General features: G+C 40.5%; 1 protein-coding gene across 1 annotated transcript in view; it reads left to right on the plus strand.

Annotated features, from left to right (window-relative positions):
• RAD18 (RAD18 E3 ubiquitin protein ligase) overlaps window positions 1–24,832 on the plus strand; it is an 83,775-nt gene that overhangs the window by 43,490 nt on the left and 15,453 nt on the right. Inside the window, exons 8-11 of the mRNA XM_065407787.1 lie at window positions 1,335–1,411; window positions 2,298–2,358; window positions 15,615–15,749; window positions 19,653–19,815. Coding sequence (XP_065263859.1) covers window positions 1,335–1,411; window positions 2,298–2,358; window positions 15,615–15,749; window positions 19,653–19,815 — 436 coding nt within the window. The remainder of the gene's footprint in view (window positions 1–1,334; window positions 1,412–2,297; window positions 2,359–15,614; window positions 15,750–19,652; window positions 19,816–24,832) is intronic.

Here is a 24,832-nt window from a genome sequence, read left to right on the forward strand (position 1 = left end):
AAACCAGTTCTGATAAGGCTTCAGTAGCATGTTTACACAAGACCCACTAAACGTAGGTGCTGCAGTACACACAGTTCTGTATTACAGTTCCAGGGTTCTGGGCATTACTCTGTTCTAAGGGTGAATTTTCACATATAGATTCCCATAGTAGTAATGAATACTTCCACAGCGTACTTTAAGCAGCAGCCCATAAATGATGCAGTGCTACCTTTACCAAGTTTTCACTCAATGTGCTTCTTATAAAGCTGGAATATTAAATCCCAGGAAGCATTAATTCATCCTCAACTATAGCAAAGCTGCTGGGGCCATTGTGAAATAAGGGGATAGCTGAATTGCTGAAAGAGTATGTGAGCCACGTTCCTGGATTTTGGTTTAAACCAGTTTCTCTCCAATTTTTATTCCTATATAATTTAAGATTTTTTTATTCTCTGACCAAACCCTGAACACTTAATTGTCTCATGAAAGTATTTGTTTTTATAAATGCACATAGTTTTCTGGTGGCTCTGCAGATATATTTAGGCATAGAGATAAATTAGTAATTTAAATGGCACAATAAATTACACACAGTACTGCATAGCTCTAGTTATGTCTAGAGTGTTAATGAGCCCACTTGTCCCTAATCGTAAGCTTTAGATGTGCCTTGTTTAATTCTTACGGTAATATGTGATCTTTGTTTGGACTGTGGGTTTTGGACTGACACCGACAGGCAGTTTTGTTTTGCATTTGGGATGTAGTCCTTGGAGCTAAAAATAATATAAACAGCATATTTCATAATTTAATCTCTTTTTCATTTAAATATGTGCTATAAAATGGAGACTTTGTACAAATATATCTGTCTATATATCATAGAAAATCTAATATGCTGGTACAACATCCAATGAAAATCTTATATATAGGGAGGGAGAGAGAGAGATTGGAAATGAATTTTATATTGGGAGAAAGTAAGAGATAATGGCCTGGGACTGGCTAGGAGCCATCTGAAAGCAAGCACTGTGTAACCTTCCTCAAGGCAGTTCTGCCAGGGCCCATAGCTCTTGACCTTGTGTTCCTTTCCTGAGTCTTGTGCACAGACTACCAATACTACTGAACTATTGCAAATTCTGGTTTTGCAGTGTTAACAAATGTCCACTAGTCTACTGGGATAAGCCTATTCTATTTTGTTTTCACTTGTGACTCAAATCTAAATTTCAGACCAAGTGTCCTGAGGTGGAAGATTAATGCATGTAGCCCTGAATGTCATTTAGTTCTAGGACAGTTCTTTTCAATGCTGTTTTATTCTTTCTTAACAGCCATATTGTGGTTCTTCCATTTATAATGCTTGTTGATATTAACAGTTGCAGAAATAGTGAAAGAGCTTGAAAACAACGAGAAAACTCGGACTCAACTTGAATTTAATAAAGCTGGTGAAAATGTAAGTTTATTATCTCTGTACTAAAAGAGTTATGGAGTGGGACATGAAGCATTTTTACATATTACTTCATTAAAGGAATTGCTGGTTCCTTTCAGTGTGCTAAAATATTCAACTGGAAAACCATTTATATCTGGGGCTAAATCCTACCCAACTCAATCCTTCTGAGCAGGGAGAGGGGTGATGGTGGTACTTCTAACAGGAGAGCACTGTTATTGGTATATGGCAGGATGGCTTTGGGGAGGGAAAGGGGGAGCAGAATGCTTGGTGCCAAGACACTACAGCTCCTTTACATTTAAATTAACCATTAGTAGCATATTCAAGATATTTGTGTGGGTGTATTTTAAATAACTAGTGTAAAACAATTTACAGATAAAATGTCATATCGCTTATTGTTAAGGGGAATACTAGTTTGTGTAGTACTGATGCGTCTATGGTCAAACCACCTACACTTGAGCATTTTATGATTGCAATAAAAATACCAAAGGGTTTTTATAAAGTGAGATAAAGATACTGACCTGGCCTTGAACCAATCAGAAGTCTGGAGGGAGGCCTTAAGGAAGGTCTATTTTTGTTCTGTTTAGTCTCCTTACCAGCTTGGTATTCTCCTGCTGCTCTTGTGAAAGTAGAGCAAAGGGGCACTTTATAAATAGCCCAGGTATATATTAAATGTTAACAGGTAGGGCTGATCAGAGATGGTGGGAAGGAGCTGGACAATATATCTTCTCCCACATAGGATTGACATAGTGTCTAAAGAGTGGGGGTAAAAAGGAATATTTCCTCTGGTTCAAAGGTAAGTTTCCTTCATGTTCTGACATTACAGCTGGTGTTTTTAAAATGTTACTATATCTTCATTTTCTTCAAATGAACATTTTGTATCACTTTGCAGAGCATGACATTTACAAAGGACCAGACAGAAAAGGAAATAGATGAGATTCACACCGATTATCGTAAGTAATACAACTTTTGCATTTTGTGTTTTAGAAACTCCTATTCTTCGCTGTAGGCATACGTGCAAATATAAAAATAGCCTCTCTGTGCCTCAGTTCCCCATCTGTTTAAAAAAAATGAGGACAGTAATATTTCTCTGTCTTTACAGGGGTGTTGTGAGGCATTAATATACAATCGATATTGTGAGGCACTCAGTGTGGGTGGAGGCTATATATCTTAGGCAGAGCATGATCTTCCTCCCTCACCGAAGAAGATAATTAACTAATGCATCCAGTACAGTTTCTGGACCATACCCAGGCCTAAACCCAAACTGACAGGGCTCAAGAATTCTTGAAGTTGAAGGATTCCGTTGCAGTTGTCTCAGTACTACATTCCCAATAACCTACTTCAAAAAGGGAAGATTCAGTATGCAGTAATTACACAGTTTGTCCCCAGCAGCAGTTGGTGTGTTGAGCAAGTTGGTGTGTTGAAAAATCTTTTCTTTGAGACCCGGCACCTAAATAAAGGGTAAGTTTTTAACAGTGAGGGTAACTAACCATTGGAACAATTTACCAAGGGTCCTGGTGGATTCTTCTTCACTGGCCATTTTTAAAAGAGATGTTCAATGTATTTTTTGCGGGAAGTTCTTATGGCCTGTGTTACACAGGAAGTCAGACTAGATTATCACAATGGTCCCTTCTGGCCTGGGATTCTATGAACCTGTCCTTCCAGAAGGGAAATGTTCAATTCCATTAACAAGACCAATTACTTACTAGATTTTCCAAGCAAGAGGATGGGTTTTCTTGCTATTTAAAAATGTATTATGTAGTGTGCATTTATAAATGTAGTATTATGTAGTGTGCATTTTATTCCTTTTATGATCTGATCCTTCCTAACATCTCCTAAGAGAGGGAATTAGGAGCTCTTGGTACCACTTGGGATGCACCCTTATTGACTGGGTTGCATTCTTGCATTCAGATTGTTGGACCTGCATCCTGTTTTCCAATAACTTGCTGCAGAAATTGCATTCAGTATATTGATTTCCCTGTTACTCGTTGTGTATTTGCTGGGTTATAAGTAGATCCTTAGCTCCTGAATTGTAATTTTGTTGTTCTTGGATTTTTTCCTCTCCTGTCTACCCCTGTCATTTCACTTCATCGGCAGTCTGCTTGGAAACTCAAGCAATCACAACAGTGAGCCATATCCCACCAATACAATTTTCAACGTTTTACAGGAGCATTACATTTTAATGTCTTCCATTTTAAGCATGGAGTAGATGTGCAATGAAAGGATAGTTTGTCCTGGTTATATTTAAGGATCCATTTAAAACTGTAATGTGGCCATATTTCCTGTTTCTACCTATCTTTCCTCCAATGCCTTAGGGCCAAACTAATCCCTAGAGCAGGGGTCGGCAACGTTTGGCACGCGGCTCGCCAGGGTAAGCACCCTGGCGGGCCGGGCCAGTTTATTTACCTGCTGATGCGGCAGGTTCGGCCGATCGCGGCCCCCCCTCGCCGCGGTTCGCCGTCCCGGGCCAATGGGGGCGGCGAGAAGCGGCGCGGGTGAGGGATGTGCTGGCCGCGGCTTCCCGCTGCCCCCATTGGCCCGGGACGGCGAACCGCGGCGAGTGGGGGCCGCGATCGGCCGAACCTGCCGCGTCAGCAGGTAAATAAACTGACCCGGCCCACTAAGGTGCATACCCTGGTGAGCCGCGTGCCAAACGTTGCCGACCCCTGCCCTAGAGTAATGCAACTCTGCATTTACTAGATACAATTCTGATGATGTTCGTAAAGTTGCAACCATTATGCAAAGCCTGAATTTGGGCTTGAATTGTAGGCAAACCTTCTTCTCTTTTACTTTTAACAGTTTTATTTCAGGTATATTTATTTATATCTCTTCATACACGTTGTTGGTTTTAGATCTTAAGCAGTTTCATTTAAGTCAAAACAATTAATTAATAATAGTTCTGCTTCCATGCAAAAATCTCTCCTAATACAATTCAGGGGAACAGAAATGCATAAATTCTGATTGTTAAGCTTAATGGTTTCTAAAAGGCATGCTTTCCTAATTCTGACAAGCGTCTAGTAGCTCTTTAAGGGGCTGATCCAAAATCCATTTAAGTCATGTGTTTGAACAAAGGATCATGGGCTGCTGAGGATAAGTCTCAAAATGTATCCAGACTTAGACTCCAATCCTGAAAAGTTAGAGGACATTTCAGAATTTAAAAGACTTTCACTAGGTATGTTTTTGTCTGTAATATGGAGGGGCTTCAGGGTTTTAATATATAGCATGAAACACTTTCATCCTTTTAATTTAGTACGTTTGCCTCCAAAGGTTCCAAATTCATAGCTGAATTCATGTTCATTCTTTGGCTTCCTGCTGGCATGAGTTCCATAACATGCTAAAATATTCCATATGCGGTATTATTTCTTTTGTTGTATTCTTCAGTATGAAACTTGCGACGAGGTGGTATTTCCTTCAACAACCTCTTTAAAAGGCTCAAAGTAGCCAGAAGCAAGACCCATTTTCTTCTATTGAGTACAGTTTGCCATACTGTTGGCAAATGGTGAAGTACGAAATTCCCTCTTCAGGTATATGTTAAGTGTTTAGAATGACAAATCAATATTTTTTGGCTCAGTAATCTGAATGAGGGTTTGTATGCCTGCTGCTAAAGGCCACTTGAGCTGCTACGAGAATCTGTACCTTTAAAAATAAAAAAAATAAAGGTGATTCTTTGTGTGTCAGAGTGGATCCCAGTGTAAGTGTGCCTGCGTCTCATGTACACAACTTCAGAATCTTTTGAATAGCTGGGTCTATCAGGGCGGCACATTCTCAGCAAATTCTCCATTTGCCACTCCTCCTCGCACCCCAGTAATTGAGGGACGTGAGGCTCAAGCTGCACTTCTTGCCCTGCCATGAGAAGGGGCAAAGCAAGCCCAGATGATGTTCCAGCTGCCCTCTCCACGCGAAGACTCATCTTTTTCTCCTAGCAAGGCAGTTGCACCAACCCTAACCCACCTCTGGAAGACTTTAGGGCATTCCAGGAGCTTCTAACAAGACAGCAGACACCTTGGAAATTGAGATGACAGTAATCCAAGAGAACATACACAAGCTGTTCAACATCTTGAGCTCCTCGGTGCCCACAAAGATTGCCCTGCTGGTTAACAAGGGCAAGTTGGAGACTGCGAAGGATCACTGGCACATGCTGGCCTCACTTCTTCTAACTTTGAAGCAAGTGCAGAAACCTTACCAAGTCCCGCCTAAGGGCTTTGAACAGTTCTTCTCACATCCCACACCAGGATTTCCAGTCCTTTCAGTGATTCAGGGGAGAAAACAAAAAAAAAAAATCAACTAAAGGGACCCCAAAGAATAAGGATCTCAAGAAGCTGGATCTTTTGGGGTGGAAAAAAGGCCTACTCGGCCTCCCTGCAAGTTAGAACCACTCATTATCAAGCTCTGTTTTGCAAAATAGAGCTTCCTGATATTGGAATGGGTGACCCTCTTCCTGTTGAGGCTCCCACAAGAGTGCCGGTAGGAACTCAAAGACCCCATCAAAGAAGGGCAAATAGTAGCCAGAACATTGCACTTCAGCCTGATTCCCAGAGGCAGTAGGTTTGAAGAGATGGTTGCGAGCCACACTGAAACCAAGTTCCTATAGCCAATCTTCGGAAATTGCCTCATCCTTTTCCATTGGCCAGGGATCACAGCTGACAAATGGGTGATAGACATAGTTACTTATGGCTACCCCATCAAGTTCTTCTCTTTACTCCCTACCAGCCCTCTTCACTGTCTCTCTTTGGGGAATCTTCTCACAAGAGCCAGTTGCAACAAAAAACAAACAAACAAACAAAAAGTGGCCTCATTGCTCTGTCTAGGAGCCATAGAAAAAGTTTTGTGAGATTACAGGCGCAGATATTTCCACATTCTGAAGAAGAAATGGGGGGAGAGGTCTTTGTCCTGTCTTAGACCTGAGGAGACTGAATACATACATATGCTGCCTCAGCTTCAGAATGGTAACACTTGCCTCATCATTCCAGCTCCTCAGACTCACGACTGGTTTGTGACTGTCGACTTGCAGGATACGTACTTCCACATCACCATCCACCCAGCCCACAGGAAGTACCTCAGATTTACAGTGGGACAGAATCATTACCAGTACATGGTACTGCTTTTTGGATTCTCTGCCTCATCAAGCGACTTCACAAAGTGCCTTGCTATGGTGGCAGCACTCCTAAGGAGGAGAGGCATCCACACCTATTTGTATTTAGTCGACTGATCGATCAGAGGCAAATCCTATCACAAAACTCTGGCAAATCTAAATTATACCTGTGACAGATATGAGACCTTGGAAGCGTAAGGCGTTAAAATGACTATATTTAAAGTACCAGATAGGCATGGACTTTTGGGACAGTGTGTTAAGTGGGTTTCCTGGGGCATAGCTAATGCAAATTCCCAAACCCCGGTTATTAAAAAACCTAGCTTTTTGAACCTGCACCGTGTGGATAGTGGTGATTACTTGTTCCTGGACACTGGATATTAAAGGTCCTAGCTATATAAAGAATCAGCTGAACTTTCCAGTTGGGGTCTGGTACCTGACCTAAAAACTGACATGAGCTTGTAACCAAGGAGAGGAAAAACCCCATTTCTGGGGTCTGAAATACTGGGGTTGGAGTTAAGGGTGACCTCTGGTAAGCTTTTAGTATGCATGTAGATTATTATTTTTGTTTTCTCTGTAATGCTTTTGCATTAAGAATGAAATGCACCTTGCTTTATGAAGGCTGGTTGGTAACTGGTATACGCTGTTGTAGCTCCTGGAGAAAGAGTTAACCACAGGTTAACTGGACCCTGGTTAGAATTGGTGGAAATAACAGTGAGGTGCAGAGAGGCTGCAAACCTAAATCCACAGTCTGAAGGGAGAGAGACACGGGTCTCTGCCCCAAGAGAGATGGTAGCTGGGAGGCCTAAAACCTTAAGTGGGTACCCTCAAGGAAGACCAGTAGTGGGTGTGTGTGTGTCAAAGGTGCCGTTAACTCTGAAACTGTGGCAATAGTCTTTCCCGGTTTATCGAACTGGGCCTCCTGGTGAACTATGAGAAATTGTCTCTTTCCATTCCCGATGACAGAATTCATAGGAGCCAGTGTAGAGTTCAAAACAGCGAGAGTGTACTTACCTCAGGACAGGTTTATCTCACTAAGGTCATTAATAAACAGGGTGATAGCATGTCCTATTATGATGTTATGGACCTGCTTACATTATTAGGCCGCGTATCAGTGGGTACATCTGTAACAGCACTTGACAGACTTCACTTGAGGCCTCTACAACTTTGGCTCAGGTCCATCTACTCTCTCACCAGGCATAGGCTGAGCAAGAGAGTAATAATTCTGGCTTTTGTCCTAAAGGCACTGACCTGGTGGCTACACCTCAACAGTGTCCAGAAAGGAGTATCACTCAAAACCCCATCCCCTTCTAGAGCTTTGGTTATGGATGTGTCTGGAACAGGCTGGGGGGGGGGGGGGGGGGAGGTTGGTCGGCCTGGGTGCCCTACTGCAGATACAAGGGACATGGTCCCTAGAAGACAGGAGATTACATATAAATGCCCTGGAACTGATATCCATTATACTGGTGTGTATGGTGTTCCTCCCAGTCTTAGGGCTCTGACTGATACTGTCAGATCACACACTAGAGATGTGCTACATAAACAAGAATGGGGCCAGCCCTCCTTCCCCTGCCCAGTGAAGAGGCGATTGAGCTATGGAATTGCTACTGCCTACACAGTATAGCCCCGATATCCCTGCATGCTCTGGGGTCGAGCAACAACTTGGCAGATTTCCTAAGTAGAGAAACTGCCGCCAACTAGAAGTGGTCACTACTGAAGTCTGTCCAGTTGATATTCCACCAATGGTGGAAATCTGGTGATAACCTGATCGCTTCTGGGGGCAGCACCAAATGTCCCAACCTCTGTTTCAGAGGGGGCATAAACCTTCCTTCTGCACTAGAATCAAGGAAATTTTTATGCTTTCACACCAATCCTACTGATATCCAAGGTGATTGCCAAACTCAGAGACCAGGCCAAGTGCATCCTTATATCTCCCTATGGGCCAAGACGTTCCGGCTGATGGACCTGCTCAGAATATTCTTGAAACCCCCTGGATCAGGCTATTGAACTGTTGACACCTTGCAAGATCATGGTCAAGTGTTCCATCCAGACCCAATGATGCTATAGTTGCTAACCTGGATGCTGGCTGGCTGAGTACTATGGGAAGAGACTGCTCTTTGCTCCTTTGTAATATAAGGCAGGAAGCTATTCACAAGAAAAGCTTCTTCCTTTAGATGGAAGCTCCAATTTGGCCTACACCTAGTGCAGTCCCTAATACCAAAGATTCTGGATTTGTAGTTGAAGCACTCTGTACTCTCAGTTCAATCATGGTCTGTCTAGTGGGAATATTGGCATATCATCCTCTGACACAGTTGTTGTCCGTCTTCTTTCATCCAGCGATATCCAAGTGTCATAAGGGCCTAATGCGTACATATCCACTGGTTGCCAAATCCATTCTGGCATGGGATCTCAACATCATCCTGCTTAAGTTTTTATGAAGCCTTCCTTTGAGCCCCTCTTGGAGAGCTCCATTCACCATTTTACCCTTGGAATGGTCTTTCTTGTGGCCATCACTGTGGCCATAAGAGTAAATGAGCTTAAGCCATTCATAATGGAATGGCCATATACTGTGTGCCATAAAGACAAGGTGATGTGAAAGATATTCTTAAGGTGCTTTTTCAGTTCCGCATAAACCAATCTATTGCCTTATCCTGAGGTCTTACCAAAACTGCATTCCATGAATGGGGAGAAGAAGCAACATACCCTGGATGTTTCCAGAGCTCTCCAATGTTACATTGACAGAACTAAATCTTTCAGACTGTCACTGCATTTATTTGTGACTACAGCTGATCAATCCAAATGCCAGGCTATTTCTTCAGACTGTCGAATGGATAATTCAGTGTACCTCACTGTGCTTTCAGCTGCCAGATGTGTTGACCCCACTGACTATCAAGTCTCACTCAACCACAGCCCAAGTAACTTCCTTGGCCTGTCTCTGTAACGTGCTGATATCTGAAGTTTACAAAGCTGCTACATGGAGAAATCTGCTCATATTTGTCAAACGTTATGCCCTGGACTTGACTGGTAGGTCCAATGCCAGAATTGGAAGAGTGGTAGTCCTCTCTAATTGACTGATGCAGCTGATACTCCTCTTTCCCATCATCTTGAAGAGGATACTGCTTGCCAGTCACAGTAGAATCCACACTGACCCATTCTCAAAGAAGAGAAAACAGTCACAGTGGTTCTTCAAGATGTTGTCAGTGTGAGTTCCATGGCTCATCTTCCGTTCCCACTTTAGGAGTCCTCAGCTAACATGAACTTCAAGTCGCGAGAGAACTGAAGGAGAGTTGCGCTTGCTCTGCCCTTTATGTCCTAGCACAAGAGCAGGAGGAGACATAGGGCAAGCCGTGGCCTCACCAGACACTACTATTCAAAAGAGTCTCGACTCATGCGCATGAGATGAATGTGCACCTACAGCAGGATCCATAGTCACTACAATATCTTGAAGAATTACTGGAGGGTAAGTAACCATTCTTTCCTTTCTGTAATAACACATGTACCTGCTGCTGTTCCCCTTGAAGTCAATGACCGAAGGATAGGGCCTTTTTTTATTGAATTTGGAGCTGGGAGGGTGCTCAGCTCTTCGCAGGATCAGGCTTCTGTTTTTTTTTCTGTAGATTTTCTTTTTTGTACAAAAAAGTTCATTTTCTACTGTAGCTTTTTGTTGTGAATCTTTTTGTTTGCCTTGTGAGTCAGAGAGGTTTAGTGATTGATGTCGTGGTTTTTTTTTTTTTTTTAAACGTTTGTAATTGCATTTGCAGTTGTATTATCAAAATATCCACAATTCTTAAAAACATGTCCCTGGTGTAATTTTCAGAGACTGCACACCAGTGGTTTATATTGTATGCTAGATGTGGCTTGTTTTCCAGGACATCACTTGTGTGATTTAAATGCTATGTAGCTGCACCACAAACTAAAAGAATACTGACAGAGGTGGAAAAAAATGCAAAGAGCCAGAAAAATATCTTAACCAATATGTATTGGTTTAATTCAGGCATTTTATATGCTAACTTTTTGACTGAAAAGTATTGTTCATGGTGTATTTATTTTCTGCCATCTGCAGCAAAAGGAAGGGTGTCAAATGTACAAGATAAGGGAATGCACCATTTTAAAATCTTTTTTCCCTTCAGTGGGTAAGAAAGCAGTTAGGATAAGCTAGGTCAAGTCAATATCTCACAACTTGAATTCATAGTTAAATAAATTATTATTTAAATGTGCATGGCGCTTTACAGAACACTTAATAGACAGCATCCTTGCATTGAGGAGTTTAATTTCTGTCTAAATTAGTCAACTCCATCCACCGCTGTGGTGTGTGAATATCTCCGATCTGATGCATAGGACAAGTTCTGATGGAAGAAGATGGGAGGCATCCTTGGTAAGAAGAGTAATGTTGAAAGGGTTGGCAGAAGAAGTGAGGTGGAAGGAGCTTGTTGTATGGATCATAGGAGGCACTTCCAAAAATATTTGTCTCTAGATGGGGAAAAAAAAAATCAAACTTCCATAGGTTTTATTTGTTTATTGAACCTAAGATCTTTGCCAAAGCACCTCTGGTTTCTGTGAACAGATCAGTGTGCTGATAATTCTTTAGCAGAGGGATATTCATAGAGGGATATTCAGATGAGACTTTTTGTTGTTATTGATTTTGATCATTTCATAAAAATCTGTTTTGTTAATTAATTTTCTATGCATCTTCTAACTTCCCTTTTTCTACCTGATCCAGTATTTGCATGCCAGAAAAATCTGGAACTTTGGAGGTCAGGGGAGTGTACTCCTCCTGGCTGCTGTGAAGAGCTAGGGAGCTCTATTTCCTCTTTATGATGGTTGAAAGACTGTGATAACTGATGAGTGAATAGGAGAGGAAAGGGTGACCGGAAGGGAAAGAGAATGTGAGTGGGACTAAGTTCTTGAGGAGGAGGAGAAAGAGTATGAAGAGGGAGAGAAGTGAGTGGGAATGGGAAGGGAGACTGGGCATTTGGCAGTGAGACAGAGGAGTGGAGAGGGAGTAGAAGGGAGCTGGGGCCAAAAACACCAACGGGGGCCTCTTCCAATATCTTACAGGGTGGGCGGAGGGGTAGGTGAAGGTGGGGTGTGGGGTGATGGAGGGAAGTGCTGCTATTCTTCTTTTTCACAGTCTGCACGCAAGCTGTTTTAGAGTAAACCGAGAGATGGAGGCCGAATTTCCAGGGGGAAAAAATCGGGGCTTGGAAGGGTACTTCTGTGTCAACTGGGTCAAAAGTTTGATTTCACAATTGCAGGATTCACAGCACCTTGGTTTCAATACCAGAAATTAGCTTTCCTAAACACTGAAGTTATAGGACTGAATATGAAAGGTATATTAGATTCCCAGTCTACTAACATGGACTTTGTTGAGTGGACAAGTCCAAACTGCTTGTTAGCTCAGTACGTTTTGCAGTGGAAGTAGGTCCAGAGGTAAGCCAATGGAGCTATGCTGATTTACACCAGCTGAGGAGCTGACCCTTAGACTCCATTTATTTCTTCTGAGGGTTCAAATTAGTTTTTCTGCTACGTGGTTAGGATAGGATCTGCCTCCTCAGTCCTCTGCACAATAAGTGCATTCAGGGCAGCATGTGAATGGCTTTTACAAAGAAGCAGCATAAAACACTGTTGTAGTCTACCATAAAGCATAAATATTAATCTGGATATAGAAGGAATTGTTTCCAGGCACCACTATTCAGTAGCTGTATAATGTATGTCTGTACAGTACCCCTATATACTACTCTTCTGAGTAATGGTTTGCTTACATATCATACACCTGTGTTACCAACAGACTGCTGTTATAATAAATAGTGACAGACGAGAAACATTATTGTTTCTCAGAATCCCCTCTGGTAAATGAAGCATTGGAAAAATATTTCAGTTTCTTTGGTTTCGGGATAGTCATTTAACTCGTACATCTGTTCATGTTTTATTTTCTAGGTGATTTGGCTGTCTGAAATCTCTGTGGACGGGCTCTTTGGGTATATTTATGTGGAGTCCTGGAGAATGTTGAGATTTTTTGTGTGTGTGTGTCAGTAAAAACAGATCTTCATTGTTGTATGAAAATTTCAGAAATATATTGGGATCAGGGCTTATTTAATTCAAAACAAAACAATGGAAAACAAATGGCTGCTTCTTCCACCAGGTTAGATAGTCCAAATACTAATTATTCTGAAAAGCCAAAAAAGAGTAATCTATTTTTCAAGACAACTCTAGATTTTGGGATTTTTCAATGGAAAGAAATGTGTAGCCTAACTCTGCCTTTAGATTGCAATTAATCTAAAACTAACTACAGGTATTAATACATTTTCATGGCTTTCCTTACTACTGTAATTACAGTCAAATAACTAATCTTTTGTAAATGTCATTTAAAAAAAAATAAATGGTATGTTCTCACCCTATAGGTAGTGTGTAATCTACATAATCTTCTGTCTGAGCAAACTTCTCATTTTGCCAGCCTTTTAGTAAGAGAGTTTTGAGTATCCAAATAATAAGCATTACTTTGACTACCAGAAGCTGATCATAAACATACTAAATCAATCATCTACATAACTAAAGGGCAGCATTGAACTGTGATTAGGAATGTTCTGAATCACTGAGGTATCATAAATAAATAAAACACAGAAGTGTATTAAAATTTCCTTTATTGAAAAAATTGTCATCATCTTGGAACAGAGACTTTTTTTTTCAAACATGAAATAACAGATGTAGTCGTAAAATTTAACTCTCTGTAGTAATATTTATTAAATTGTGATGCTATTTGACAAAAGATCTATTGCCTATAAAATCCATTTGGCAAAGTTGCTCAAAAAACAGAGTGCATGGATTTTGAATTACAACTGAAAGTTACATTAGTGCAGAATGGAGATTACTATTCTATGCATAGCATTTTTAACATTGCTTTATAGAACTGTTGACCATGCTTTTGCCTAAAACAATATGCAGATATCTGTTCACTGTCCCTTTCCAGAGACATCAATATAGGGAAGGTAAGGAAAATTATGCAAAGTCTGAACTTTCTTTATTAAATCTTTGTTTCTATTGAGTCTAGAAACTGAAATGGAATGCTGGGAGGTTGACAACAATGGCACCCAGATAAGACAGTGATGGGTAGGGTGTCTTGGTATTGAAAAAGTTGAGGATAGCCAGCCTAGAACAATGCTTCCCTAAGCAATCAATGCTTCCTTTTATATAACATGAAGGCTATGTTTTCAGGGGAGCTGAATTAATTAATTAAGGCTGCATAGGCATTCTGGCATTTCATAACTTTTGAATACTTGATTTTGCAACCGTAATAATGTTAGTGTTGGTGCAATTTTTTAAAAGCTAGGCGTCTGCTCTTTGTGACATTTGGCATTTTCTTTGCAAAGCCACTTATGACCGTCTTTCTGAATTCACATTTTCATTCAGAAAAAGGTAGTAGTTGGCTATTCAAAGCTAGTGCTTTATTTTACAGAAATATTGATGTAATTTTGGTGTAGCTGTAATTTATAGTGGCAGTCCTCACCTGTGTTAGATTGGGGGCAGTGAGGTGAGAAGTGAAATTAGCAAATACAAAATTCTAAGAAGATTAGTGGAGCTTTCTCATTATTTTGGTTACCTGGAAGCCATGATTGTGTGTGTGCAGAAAAGGCAGTTCTGCAAGTTCTGTGGACATCTGCAGCGAAGAGAGAACATCAGTGATGTGTGGCCTTAAGTTCCCCTTTAGGTGTTTTTAGCCTTCCCTAGTGGCACAAAATGCCTTAACATTTGTTTTTGATTTCTTTTCTTACAAGAAAAACAGAGTTCCAAATTGTGGTCTGGATCAGCAGTGGTTCACTGAGAGCTGTCTGGCATCTCTCTCTGTTAAGTTTTGAAAGGCTCCCTGTAATATATAATATAAGAGTGTCTGAGTTATATTGATTGTCCTGAGGACTGAATCCTCTATGCACGGAACAGGGCAGAGCAGCAGCAGTACAATTTTTTCCTACACAGTGATCTACCTCTTTCCCCTGGAAGTAGAGGGGACCATCGCTAGGAGTAAGAGAGGCAGTCCAGTCTCCATAACCATTCTTTTGTCTCTGTCAGATAGTGCCAGCCATGGCAATGTAGATAGCTTTCCACCGTGTAATGGACTGAAATCTCTAGCACCTTCTGCATAGGCCTCTGAACAGATCGGTTGTGATTATTTTCATTAACTATTGTCCCACTGTGAATTAGGACAAGTGACAGAGGTGAAAAGCTTGCTATCCCCTTACTGATCAATTCACTGAGCCATCTGGACCCTAATGAGCAACCAGTACTCCAGCTAATCCCAAGGAAACTAGAATTCTTCAACAGCATTATCTAATATTATGGCAAGAATAACTAAATTATTTAGCAGATTTTTTTTTTAAAATTGGCAGACGATGGTATTGGGGAAAAACAAACACTATTTAATTCCAATGTGCTTGCACACTTAACCTGGCTTTTGAATGAACAGATGTTTTTGTTCTATAGCACATCTTGCTTTAAAAAAAAGTTTAAAATGAATTTTAGCAAAATGCAAACGGACTAGTAACATTTCTTTTTGCATGTTCTCTTGTTCTACCTTGCATGTGTGACGCTGTTTTATGGACAACATTTTTGTAAATGTTTTAAAAAACAAACCTTTCCATTTTCTTAAAGTAGGGGAAAAATCCTGAGTCTCTTATTTAGATTTTTGACCTTTTAAAAAAAATCTTTCACATAATTCTATACCTAGTAGTTGATGATGTAAAATAACTGTCTAAAGTAACCAGAATAACTGTGGAAATTATTTTTGAATACAGAAAGATATGTGGTTCCAGAGATTTTAAACAAGTTGATTTAAAAAAAACCCCAAATTAACTAGAGAGATACTGAAATCCTAGTTCCTCTGAAATTAATGGCAAAACTCCCACTGACTTCAGTGAGCACTTTTCATAATTGAGCCCTTAAATAGAACACTTAAAATGTTGCAACAGCGAGTCAGTTGGTGATTTTTTTTAAAATGGAGATATGTTTTCATTATTATGCATTTGTGTTTTTGTTCATGTCCTTTTCACTCTCCCCTGGCACACTCATGGTGCTGCCTGTTCTCTGAGCAATTTGTTTTTCATAGAGGAGTGTAATTTTGTGTTTCAGGGAATAAACATAAAGGTGAATTTCAGCTTTTAGTGGATCAGGTAAATAACCGATGGAAGAAAACTGGTAAAAGGAAAATCGAGAGCTTACAAGAGAGAGAAGCACCCACTGCTGAAGAACAGACTATGGACACAGGTGAGTAATGTTTAATACATCTGAAAATAAAAATAATTCTTGGGTTTCCCTAAGAAATGATGCATGCACGCATACCCCAAAGCCACCAATTAAACAGCGTCAACTACCCTGTGGTCATGTAGGTCATGATTTAACAAGGTAAATATTTACATACTTAAGGTTAAGCATGTGAGTAGTCCAGTCTCTAGGAATAACATCCAGCATTTTTATGATATTGCTTGTTGTGGCAATGTGGGTATACCTTTGGTCATGCTTTGGGGATGATCTAGGAGGATACTTCTAAGTCTAAGCCTTGTGGAATTTAAACATGTGAAGCTTACAGAATTTCAACTAAATTCCACTGACCAAAGTTGGATACATGTTGTTGGCTGTTACTTCAGAGAACTTGGCAGTTTACTTTATCAGCCATTTAAATCCCTGCTTTTCTCACGGTAACAGCATTGGTGCTTTGGCCTGTCAATGGCTCGTAACCTATCTCCTCTGACAGAGCTTTCATGAATAAAAATAAATGGAAATACCATTTTAACACCTGAACTTTATGCTTATCATTTCATACAGACCTTGATGCAGTAAATAATCATCTTCATTTGAACCATTACAATTTTAGAAATCTTGGGGGCAAAGTTTCTTTTTCAACTTGTTCCACAAATGATATCTCTTTTATATTTTGTCTCTCCCTCTGAAATCTTATTAGATGAAGGGATCCCAGACTCTGAAATATTAATTTCTAGCTATGCTCTGTTATAAACCTAGGTCTCATCATGATGTATAGGGATTGTATATATCTTTCATGCAGCCTTTCTGTTTGTGTTTTTCAATTGTCAGCTTTATTGACAAGCTAAACTAAAATAAGTCATACATAGTTTTTCCAAAAGCTTGCTCATATCCTTTTAAAAAAAAATACTCTCATCACATTTTCAGCTACATTGGTGTATTAAATCTTCAGCCCACAATACAGAGGATTCTGCTGTATTGAACTTGCATCATTGCCTCGTATACTATCCCAGCTAGTTTGCATCATTTGGTGTTCTTCGATTTCGCTTGGTGCAAGTGATCACAAAAGACACATGCAAAATATTCATTACACTTCATGTGCTCAGAACCTTCCGTAGTCTTTGAATTTTCAATTAATGTTTTTTTCTGCCAGATCTTCGCTGCATCTGACTGTTCTTTCATCCATAAATCTTGTGTCTGCTTGGCAACTCTTAATAAAAAAATTAAACCCACCAAAAAAGTGTTTCTCAGTGTCTTCAATTAAAGGTAATTTTCTCTGTGTCAACCTGCAAATTTTAATTGGTGAGAGAGAAAAGAACAGTGCACTAGTGAACTCCTATGTGAAAGATTCACTAATGAGAATAGAAACATTCATGTGTGTTGTACATTTTTTTCTAGTTCTTCACAGAATTGGATATGTATTGGTATGTACTTTGTTGGCTCTTCATTTAGTATCTCCCATTGACTTCTACTTTTTAGTGATTGTCGCCATTTCAGGATAATTACATATCTGACCCTATCCATGGTCTGCTCAAGGAATGTCCTCTCAGGTCTCAGGCTTGTAGCTATCACCTTTCTCTGGGCAGGGATCTGTTTCCCTCTCCCTCATGGCCAAGGGTTTTAGGCTACAGCTTCCCTGTAATTTATAGACTCTGACTTCAAGGTCAGAAGGGACCATTATGCTCTTCTAGTCTGACCTCCTGCACAAGGCAGGTCACAGAATCTCACCCGCCCCCTCCTGTAATAAACCCCTGACCTATGTCTGAGCTATTGAAGTCCTCAACTTGTGGTTTAAAGACTTCAAGGTGCAGCGAATCCTCCAGCAAGTGACCCGTCCCCCACGCTGCTGTGTTTATCCCAGCAAGTCTGGCTAGGAGTCCAGTTCCTGCACATTGCTTTCTCTCCAAGGACTGTGACCAGTGTACGCTGCTGATTATGAGTAACCAAACAGCTCTTTCAAGGCAGAGTACATTTATTTAAGCACAGAACCATACAAAGAAATCATATAAAACAACAAAAGGTCTAAACGCACACAAAACATACCAGAAGTCCCCTGTCAGTTCTACGTAGACCATAGCAGGTTTCAGTTCTTCCAGCCCTTTCTCAGGGTTTAGTGTGGTCCCCTCCAGACAAAAGGTCATGTCCATTTATTGAATCAAAATCAAGCTATCTTTATCAATTCTAGCTGACACTTTTTATACCCCACGTTCTTTCTTTGTCTCTTGCGTCTCTTGAACTTAACCTGAACCAATGTATGAAAACCACTCTAGGGGATGGTACGTCTCTGAAGCTGTTTACAGTTCTAGGGACTGCAGTAATTGCCCCTTTCTCCCTAAAGTTTATAGTCACTGGAGGAGCTGTGGTTAACGTGCCCTTTCCATGGAGCAGAATACAATCCGTAGCCTACAATGATATATATAGTATTTATAAAGTTAGTATAGTGTTCCCCAAAGATTCTGCATGTAGTCGCAATATCTGTCAGTGGGCAGGTTCTATTTAATGAGCTTTGCAAATCTTCCAAATTCCTACCATGTTTTTGATGATGCTTGAATCACTGTTCTCTTACTGCATCTGAGGAAAGATGATAAAGACTATCTCACTTGCTCTTGACCGCCTTTGTGTCTTAAATTTCTAATCTTCATAATATTTTTGTATTCTTTAAATATTGTTTGATTCGGTTTTTGACTAAGGCCGTGTATAAAAAGAGTTTTAATTTTGGATACTTCGTCTTTTGGGGGATTATATACAGACCTAATAGATCTTTCCCATTTCTAATCCATTAATTTCAATGGAGCTATGCTGATTTATGCTAATTGACCATCTAACTCACTGAATTTTGCAGTGCATTCGCAACTGGCAAGATGAATCCTCTTGATATTTTATTTGAAGGCGAGGGAAACTGTGCCTAAAACAAAATGCCTTGAAGCCTTTATCCACACTGTAGCTACAAAAGTATTTGGCATTTTGTCAAGATCAGTTCTGCAGTGCTAGGCAAAGTCATGGTTGACAGTCGTTCTTGAATTTTTTTTCTTCTAAATGATCATGGTTTACATTTCCGGTATTTGCAGGACACTTGTTCTTGCAAATTACCATAGTAGGGACTAATGCTTAGCAGGGTTTGAGCATTGTTTCTAAGCATGGTTTTAATATGGGCATAACAACATTGGAAAATGAGTGTAGACAAGGTATAAAAACAATTTAGTTTCTTTATAATATTTTCTAGGGAATAACGGACATCTTTGTCCCTCTGGAATGGCAAAGGGAATCACTTGGGGGTAACTACTGATAAAAACATTTGTCAAATATAAAATAATAATAGAATGGTTTTAGAATAGTATTTCCTAGACATGCTTCCTTAACTTAAAAGAAACAAAAAAGGCAGTATATTGACTTTTCTGTCTTTCCAGAGGCATTGGCAAATCATCAGCTTAGTTTTATTTACAGCCACCTTATTACCTTGAGCTGTCAAACTTCCAAGTTATAAAACTGTGGCCAGTAATGATATAAAGTGAATTTATACTGGGCACCAGGAAACAGAGCTGCCACATGTTGAGTATTTGCTAATTTTTAAAATATAGTGTCAGTTCCTGTGATTGGAGACAAATGCACATACACAGCCTTGGCAATTTCTCTCACCCTCGCTTAAAATAGATATTGGACAAATGTTGCTGTTATCTCTGGTTCATGGTGGGTGTTTACTATGTGGGGAAAAAATTAGGCAGTTTATTGAAACAGTGATAGAAATCTTGCACAGGTAGTCAAAGGAGGGGAGGAAGTATGTTTGAAATATGATTTAAATTTTATTTTTTGGCTTTTCCAAGTTGGGGAATAACAAACAGAAAAAAAACATAAAAGGGAAACTAAACTATTTACCAGGTATTAATCTCTGTCTTGTATTATTTCTGCCAGGAGAACAGAATATTAAAAAACAACGCACTGACCAGACCTTTGTAACAGATCAGTTACCTAAAGCCGAAATACCTGATTCTGACACAAGCAAATCCTATAATTTGGCTGAGGGCTCAGAATCTCTTTCTCCTCCATTCTCAGAGTCGTCGGGATCAGCAAGGAGGTTCGTGGCATACCGATTTATATCGATCTTTTCTTCCTTATGTATTTCATGATAGCCCTGTCAACAAAGATGGGAAGACTTGTGATAGCAGCAAAATACTGCCTTTCCCTGTGTTTTTATTTCAGCTTCTTGGCAATGAGTCCCTTTTTGTATCATTAAATTGGGGAATCAATTAATTACAAGTAATGTAACAAACTTGTGCATTTTCAAATAGTGATATATTTTTGAGAAGAGACTCGTTGGTTTTTTTTTATTGACAATGAATTACTTTGCTAATGTGAAACCAGTTTTGCTGACAAGTCCTTTCCATTGTTTGATGTTTAGTGCCTGTTTAGGATGTTTTCTGTCGAAGAATTAATCTGCCACCCATTCCTATGTCAGAACTGTGTCTCTTTCTAGTTTAGTTTTTGATGTCTCTATGATCTTATAGAACTATCTGGGAGTGTGTGTTAAGTAATCATTTATAAACTGCAATATACTGTCTGGCTAGGTCGCTTTTGTAAGTGAAAACATGCTCTCAAAGGAAATAGTTATATTGGCAATTTAATTTTAATGTATAGCAGACATTTTAAATGCACCTTTTTATCGCATCTTTTATCTGAGTTTCTCAAAGTACCATGCAAACAATAATTTCCCCTCCATGTTAAGTAGGGAAATACCATCTCTATTTTACAGATAAAGAAACTATAAGGCTCAGAATTTGTGGCTTGCTCATGATTGCTCAAGAAGTCGTCCGTGGAATCATTAGCAAAAAAATCAGTTGGCATGGCTTTCAAAAGTGCTATGCACTCTCAAGTTCTGTTGAAGTCAATGGAAACTGAGAATTAGGCCACACAGCTCCTAACCCTCACAAGACCATGCTGCTTTCCCATATTACTGCCATCTAGAAATAACGCAATTGTGTATGGACAATAGAGGTTTTGAAAAAACTAATCCAGTGATATAAAATATCTGGTACAATGGAGAATTAGCAAGTTTACAGAATGACGTGAATTGTGACTAAAAATAAAACAAAAACCCTCAACACAAACATGGAGAATAAAAGTAAGATTGCTTGTCTTACCCTTTTAGGCAATGAGACATTCAGTCACTTAAGGAACAATGTAGTGAGGGATATGGAGACAATAGGTTTTCCAAGGGATGACAAGCAATTTAATGATGGAAAAGAAAATTGAAGTCAAACATTTTAATTCATGCAAGGGGAATTTAAATTCTTTGCCCTACTGTGTAAAAAGGAGAATATGGGAGAGATGCTAGCAATAGAACATGTTTCCCAGAAGAGGAGGAAGAAATATTGGGGGAAATAGAGTTCCTTCCATAAAAGGTGATTTTAAAAAAATTGTGCTATTTGTTAAATGACTAGAGTCAGATGGGATCCATATGAAAAGACTCTAGGGCAGTGATACTCAGACCTCAGTGATTCAGGAGCCAAATTAGTGATCAGCATTACCCTAAAGAGCCACAGGAGTGTGAATTCATTGTTTCATTTACTATTTTTATAGTAAGCTTAAGCTTGTTTCTCTCACCAACAGAAGTTGGTCCAATAAAAGTTATTACCTCAGTCTCCTTGTGTCTCTCTAACGTCCTGGGACCAACACACCTGATAGACAGACATGTTCTAGAACAATAAGAGAATGAACCTGTAAATCACTGAACAGAGCCATCCTTTGTGAATGAAAGTAATGTAAAAGAACTGCTCATTACCTCTGTTTCGCTGTCTCAGTACATCTTTATATAATTGTTTTAATTGCACTTTTTTAATATAAAGTGGCTTTCTCTGAAGCTCCCCCCAGATGGTTATGAAGTTCTGACGTTCTAAAGAACATTCCTATGAACCTGTAGCTTAATATGGTCCAGGAGCACCTTGAAGCTGTTGCTTTAAACATATTTTTCTTGATTACTTTATTGAAAGAAACCCATTATGCATTTTCAGAGCTTTGTTAAAATGAATCATGAATGCTGGAGACTTGTATTCACGATTAGTGTATCTGGAGATGCTAGTGAGAGTAAAAGGGTCATTTTCATCTCTTGCTAAGCATGCGGTTACATGTTGCTTTAATTTTTTTATCAGTGATACATATGAGACAATGATGGTAATTATATCTTTGACTCCTATTAGCAAAACAATTTGTACAATAGTTTAGCTGGATCTGACATTATGCAAACTCAGTGAAGGGAATACTTTATCTTTCCTTCACCACTTGCTGACTAAAGACAACTGAGATGAATTGAAAGGATTCATTTTTGCCTTCGGATAAGCTGTTGCACATTGCCACATAGCTTTTAAATTAGCTTTTGTACTTGCATGCACAGGATCAGTAGCCTATTTTGTAAGTTATACAGTGATGCATACCTAAGGGAGGCATACCTAAGGGCGGCTCAAGCTTTGACCTTTTACATTCTTTTACATTCTCAGCAAAAGCCTTGCTTTGGGTAAATAATGAGCATGACTTTTAATTGTACCATTTGTCTTTTGTTTCTTCTCCTTGTCATCAGAAGTTTTGTTGCCACTGGCACTGGCTGAGGGGGTAGTCCCTCCATTCCATCTGCCAGTGGGAACCTCTTACTTCTATGACCTACAAATGACCCAGCTCCACTGTTTTTCCTCTCACCAGCTTTTTCTCTCGCCTTTGCTGGACTCGTTGCAGCTGGAGTCAGCCCTGCTTTATTGGCATTTTTTGTGTGTGTTATTTGTTTTGGCTTCATCTGTCTCGTTCTTTCCTGAAGCCTTGTGTTTCAAACCTGAAGCCCAATATAACCCTGGGGAACATGACTGAGCTGTAGTTGACAAAGGGTTTCGGGTAAATGTGTGGCAGCATGAACCCCACAGGTTCAGTTTGTGTACAGTTTGCAAATTGGAAGTCTGTTCACAAGGGTTGGTGGTGGTTCAACTCTATGAAGTTCATGTTGAGGGTCAGGTTTTACAAGCACACATCTCAAAGGGGGTTCCCTGCCCTGAACATTACTGCTACTATAACTGCCCCAGGACTTCTGCTTGTTGTTTTAGTTCTACAAAGTAGATAGAAGGGAAATCAGACTAATGAATGGAAAAAATAGCGCCTAATTCGCATCTGTTTTATTCATTTTATTTTCTTGATTTCAAGCTAACTTTGGCATTAACATCCCCAGAAAATCTGGAATTTTAATCTTTTTAAAATGAAAAGGCTTTTCTTGAGAGGCAGGAAAGCATGTAGTGGCTCATTAATTTTCTTTACCATACATTTCTGTTTTATTGCAAGTTTGGTGTTAAGATATGCCCTAGGCTGTAGGGCCCTCTCCTGCAGCCTTTTATGTCAATGTGGACTTTACTTCATGTAGGAATTTTAGGATCTTGCCTTCAGTGAAGTTACTTTCCTGTTTACATTTTACGTGGGCTTTCACACCTTAACTGGAAACATGGCTGCTTTTTTCTTGTTCATTGCTTAAAAGAACTGAACGTTCAGCAGCAAACAACAAACAAAAATTAAATCTCAGTTCTTCTTTAACTTTATTTAATTAAAGAAAATATTGAAAATAAGAAACTGTAGAATGTATAGTAGCAAAAACTGTAGGGTTGGATAATCGTTTGTTGTGTTTGTCTTTTGTCCATGTGTAGTGGGCTGTTACAGCGGGTCCCTGGTATACGTTGGGGTTGTGTTCCTGAAAAGGGCGATGGATACTGAAATGACGGATACCAGGGAATTTTTCCCAATAAGAAATAATGGCCCATGCTGCCTCTTCCTGCCCCCCCTCCACCCTCGCCCTGCCTCTTCCCACCCAGTTCCGCCCACTCCTCTGAGCGCGCCCTGTCTCCGCTCCTCCACCTCTGTCCCAGAGTCTCCTGGCCACCGGGGGAAGCACCCAAAGAAAAGCCACGCAAATGGTGAAGTGACGGATATGCGGATCGACACTGACGTGACTCGGAACAAGTTCCCCTAATGATGAGCGACGGATACGCGAAACGACAGATAAGGGGGAGATGTATATCGGAGACCCCCTATATGCAGTATGCTCTTTGGGTGAATTCTGACCATGATATGGTCTAGCTATCAGGTACCTAAGTCTTTTAGAACAGGGATGGGCAAACTTTTTGGCCTGAGGGCCACATTTGGGTGGGGAAATTGCATGCAGGGCTGGGGCAGGGGGTTGCAGGAGAGGTGCAGGGTGCGGCAGGAGGCTCAGGGCAGGGAGTTGGGGTGTGGGGTGCAGGAGGGGTTCGGGCTCTGGCCTGGCACCGCTTACCTGAAGCTGCTCCGAGGTGGCAGTGGTGTGCACCAGGGGAAGAGCAGGCTGCCTGCCCTGGCCCCGTGCCGCGCCACTCCCACACCACGTCCCTGCAGCCCCTGGGGGATGGGGGGCAAAGGGCTCCGTGCGCTGCCCGCCCCCCTCCACCAGGGGTCGCAGGGATGTGGTGCCGGCTGCTTCTGGGAGTGGCACGGGGCCCGCAGCGCCACAGGGGTGGCAATCCCGTGGGCTGTTGTTTGCCCACCCCTGTTTTAGAAAGTGTTGGCCCGCCTGCCAAGCTGAAGTAGTGATTATTATAAGTTCAATTATAAGTCTGTTCTGCTACCTTTCTGCTCTAATTACATAGGGTCCAGTTTTGTCACCCTTACTCACGCTGAGTAATACCTTACTCCACAAGTAGTCCCTTTCTAGTCATTGAGGCTACCCACAAGATGAAGCACTATTAAAAGTAGCTCATGTTGATAGACTGGCATGTAGGTAGCCATGCATTGTCGAATATCCAGTAAAATTGCCATCTGTACTTGAAATGTGAATGGAGTAGCTGATCTGATCGTGTGTGCGTGCATGCACACAAATCTGAGCTGGCAAAGTATTGCATGATTTGTTGGAAGAGGCCTTTACAATTTTATTTGCATATTGGGCAGTATGCCCACTCTGCACCCCCTTGTGTCCCCTGTGGCAGTGGCTCTGCCTCTGTTTCCCACTTAGTCCCAACAATAATTCTGCGACAGACCTGCCTTCTCTCAGGGAGGACCTGTCAGGTAGCAGCGTCTAGTGAAGTCCAAAAAGCATG

The sequence above is a fragment of the Emys orbicularis genome, chromosome 7 (assembly GCF_028017835.1).
Source record: "Emys orbicularis isolate rEmyOrb1 chromosome 7, rEmyOrb1.hap1, whole genome shotgun sequence".
Classification (NCBI taxonomy): Eukaryota; Metazoa; Chordata; order Testudines; family Emydidae; genus Emys; species Emys orbicularis.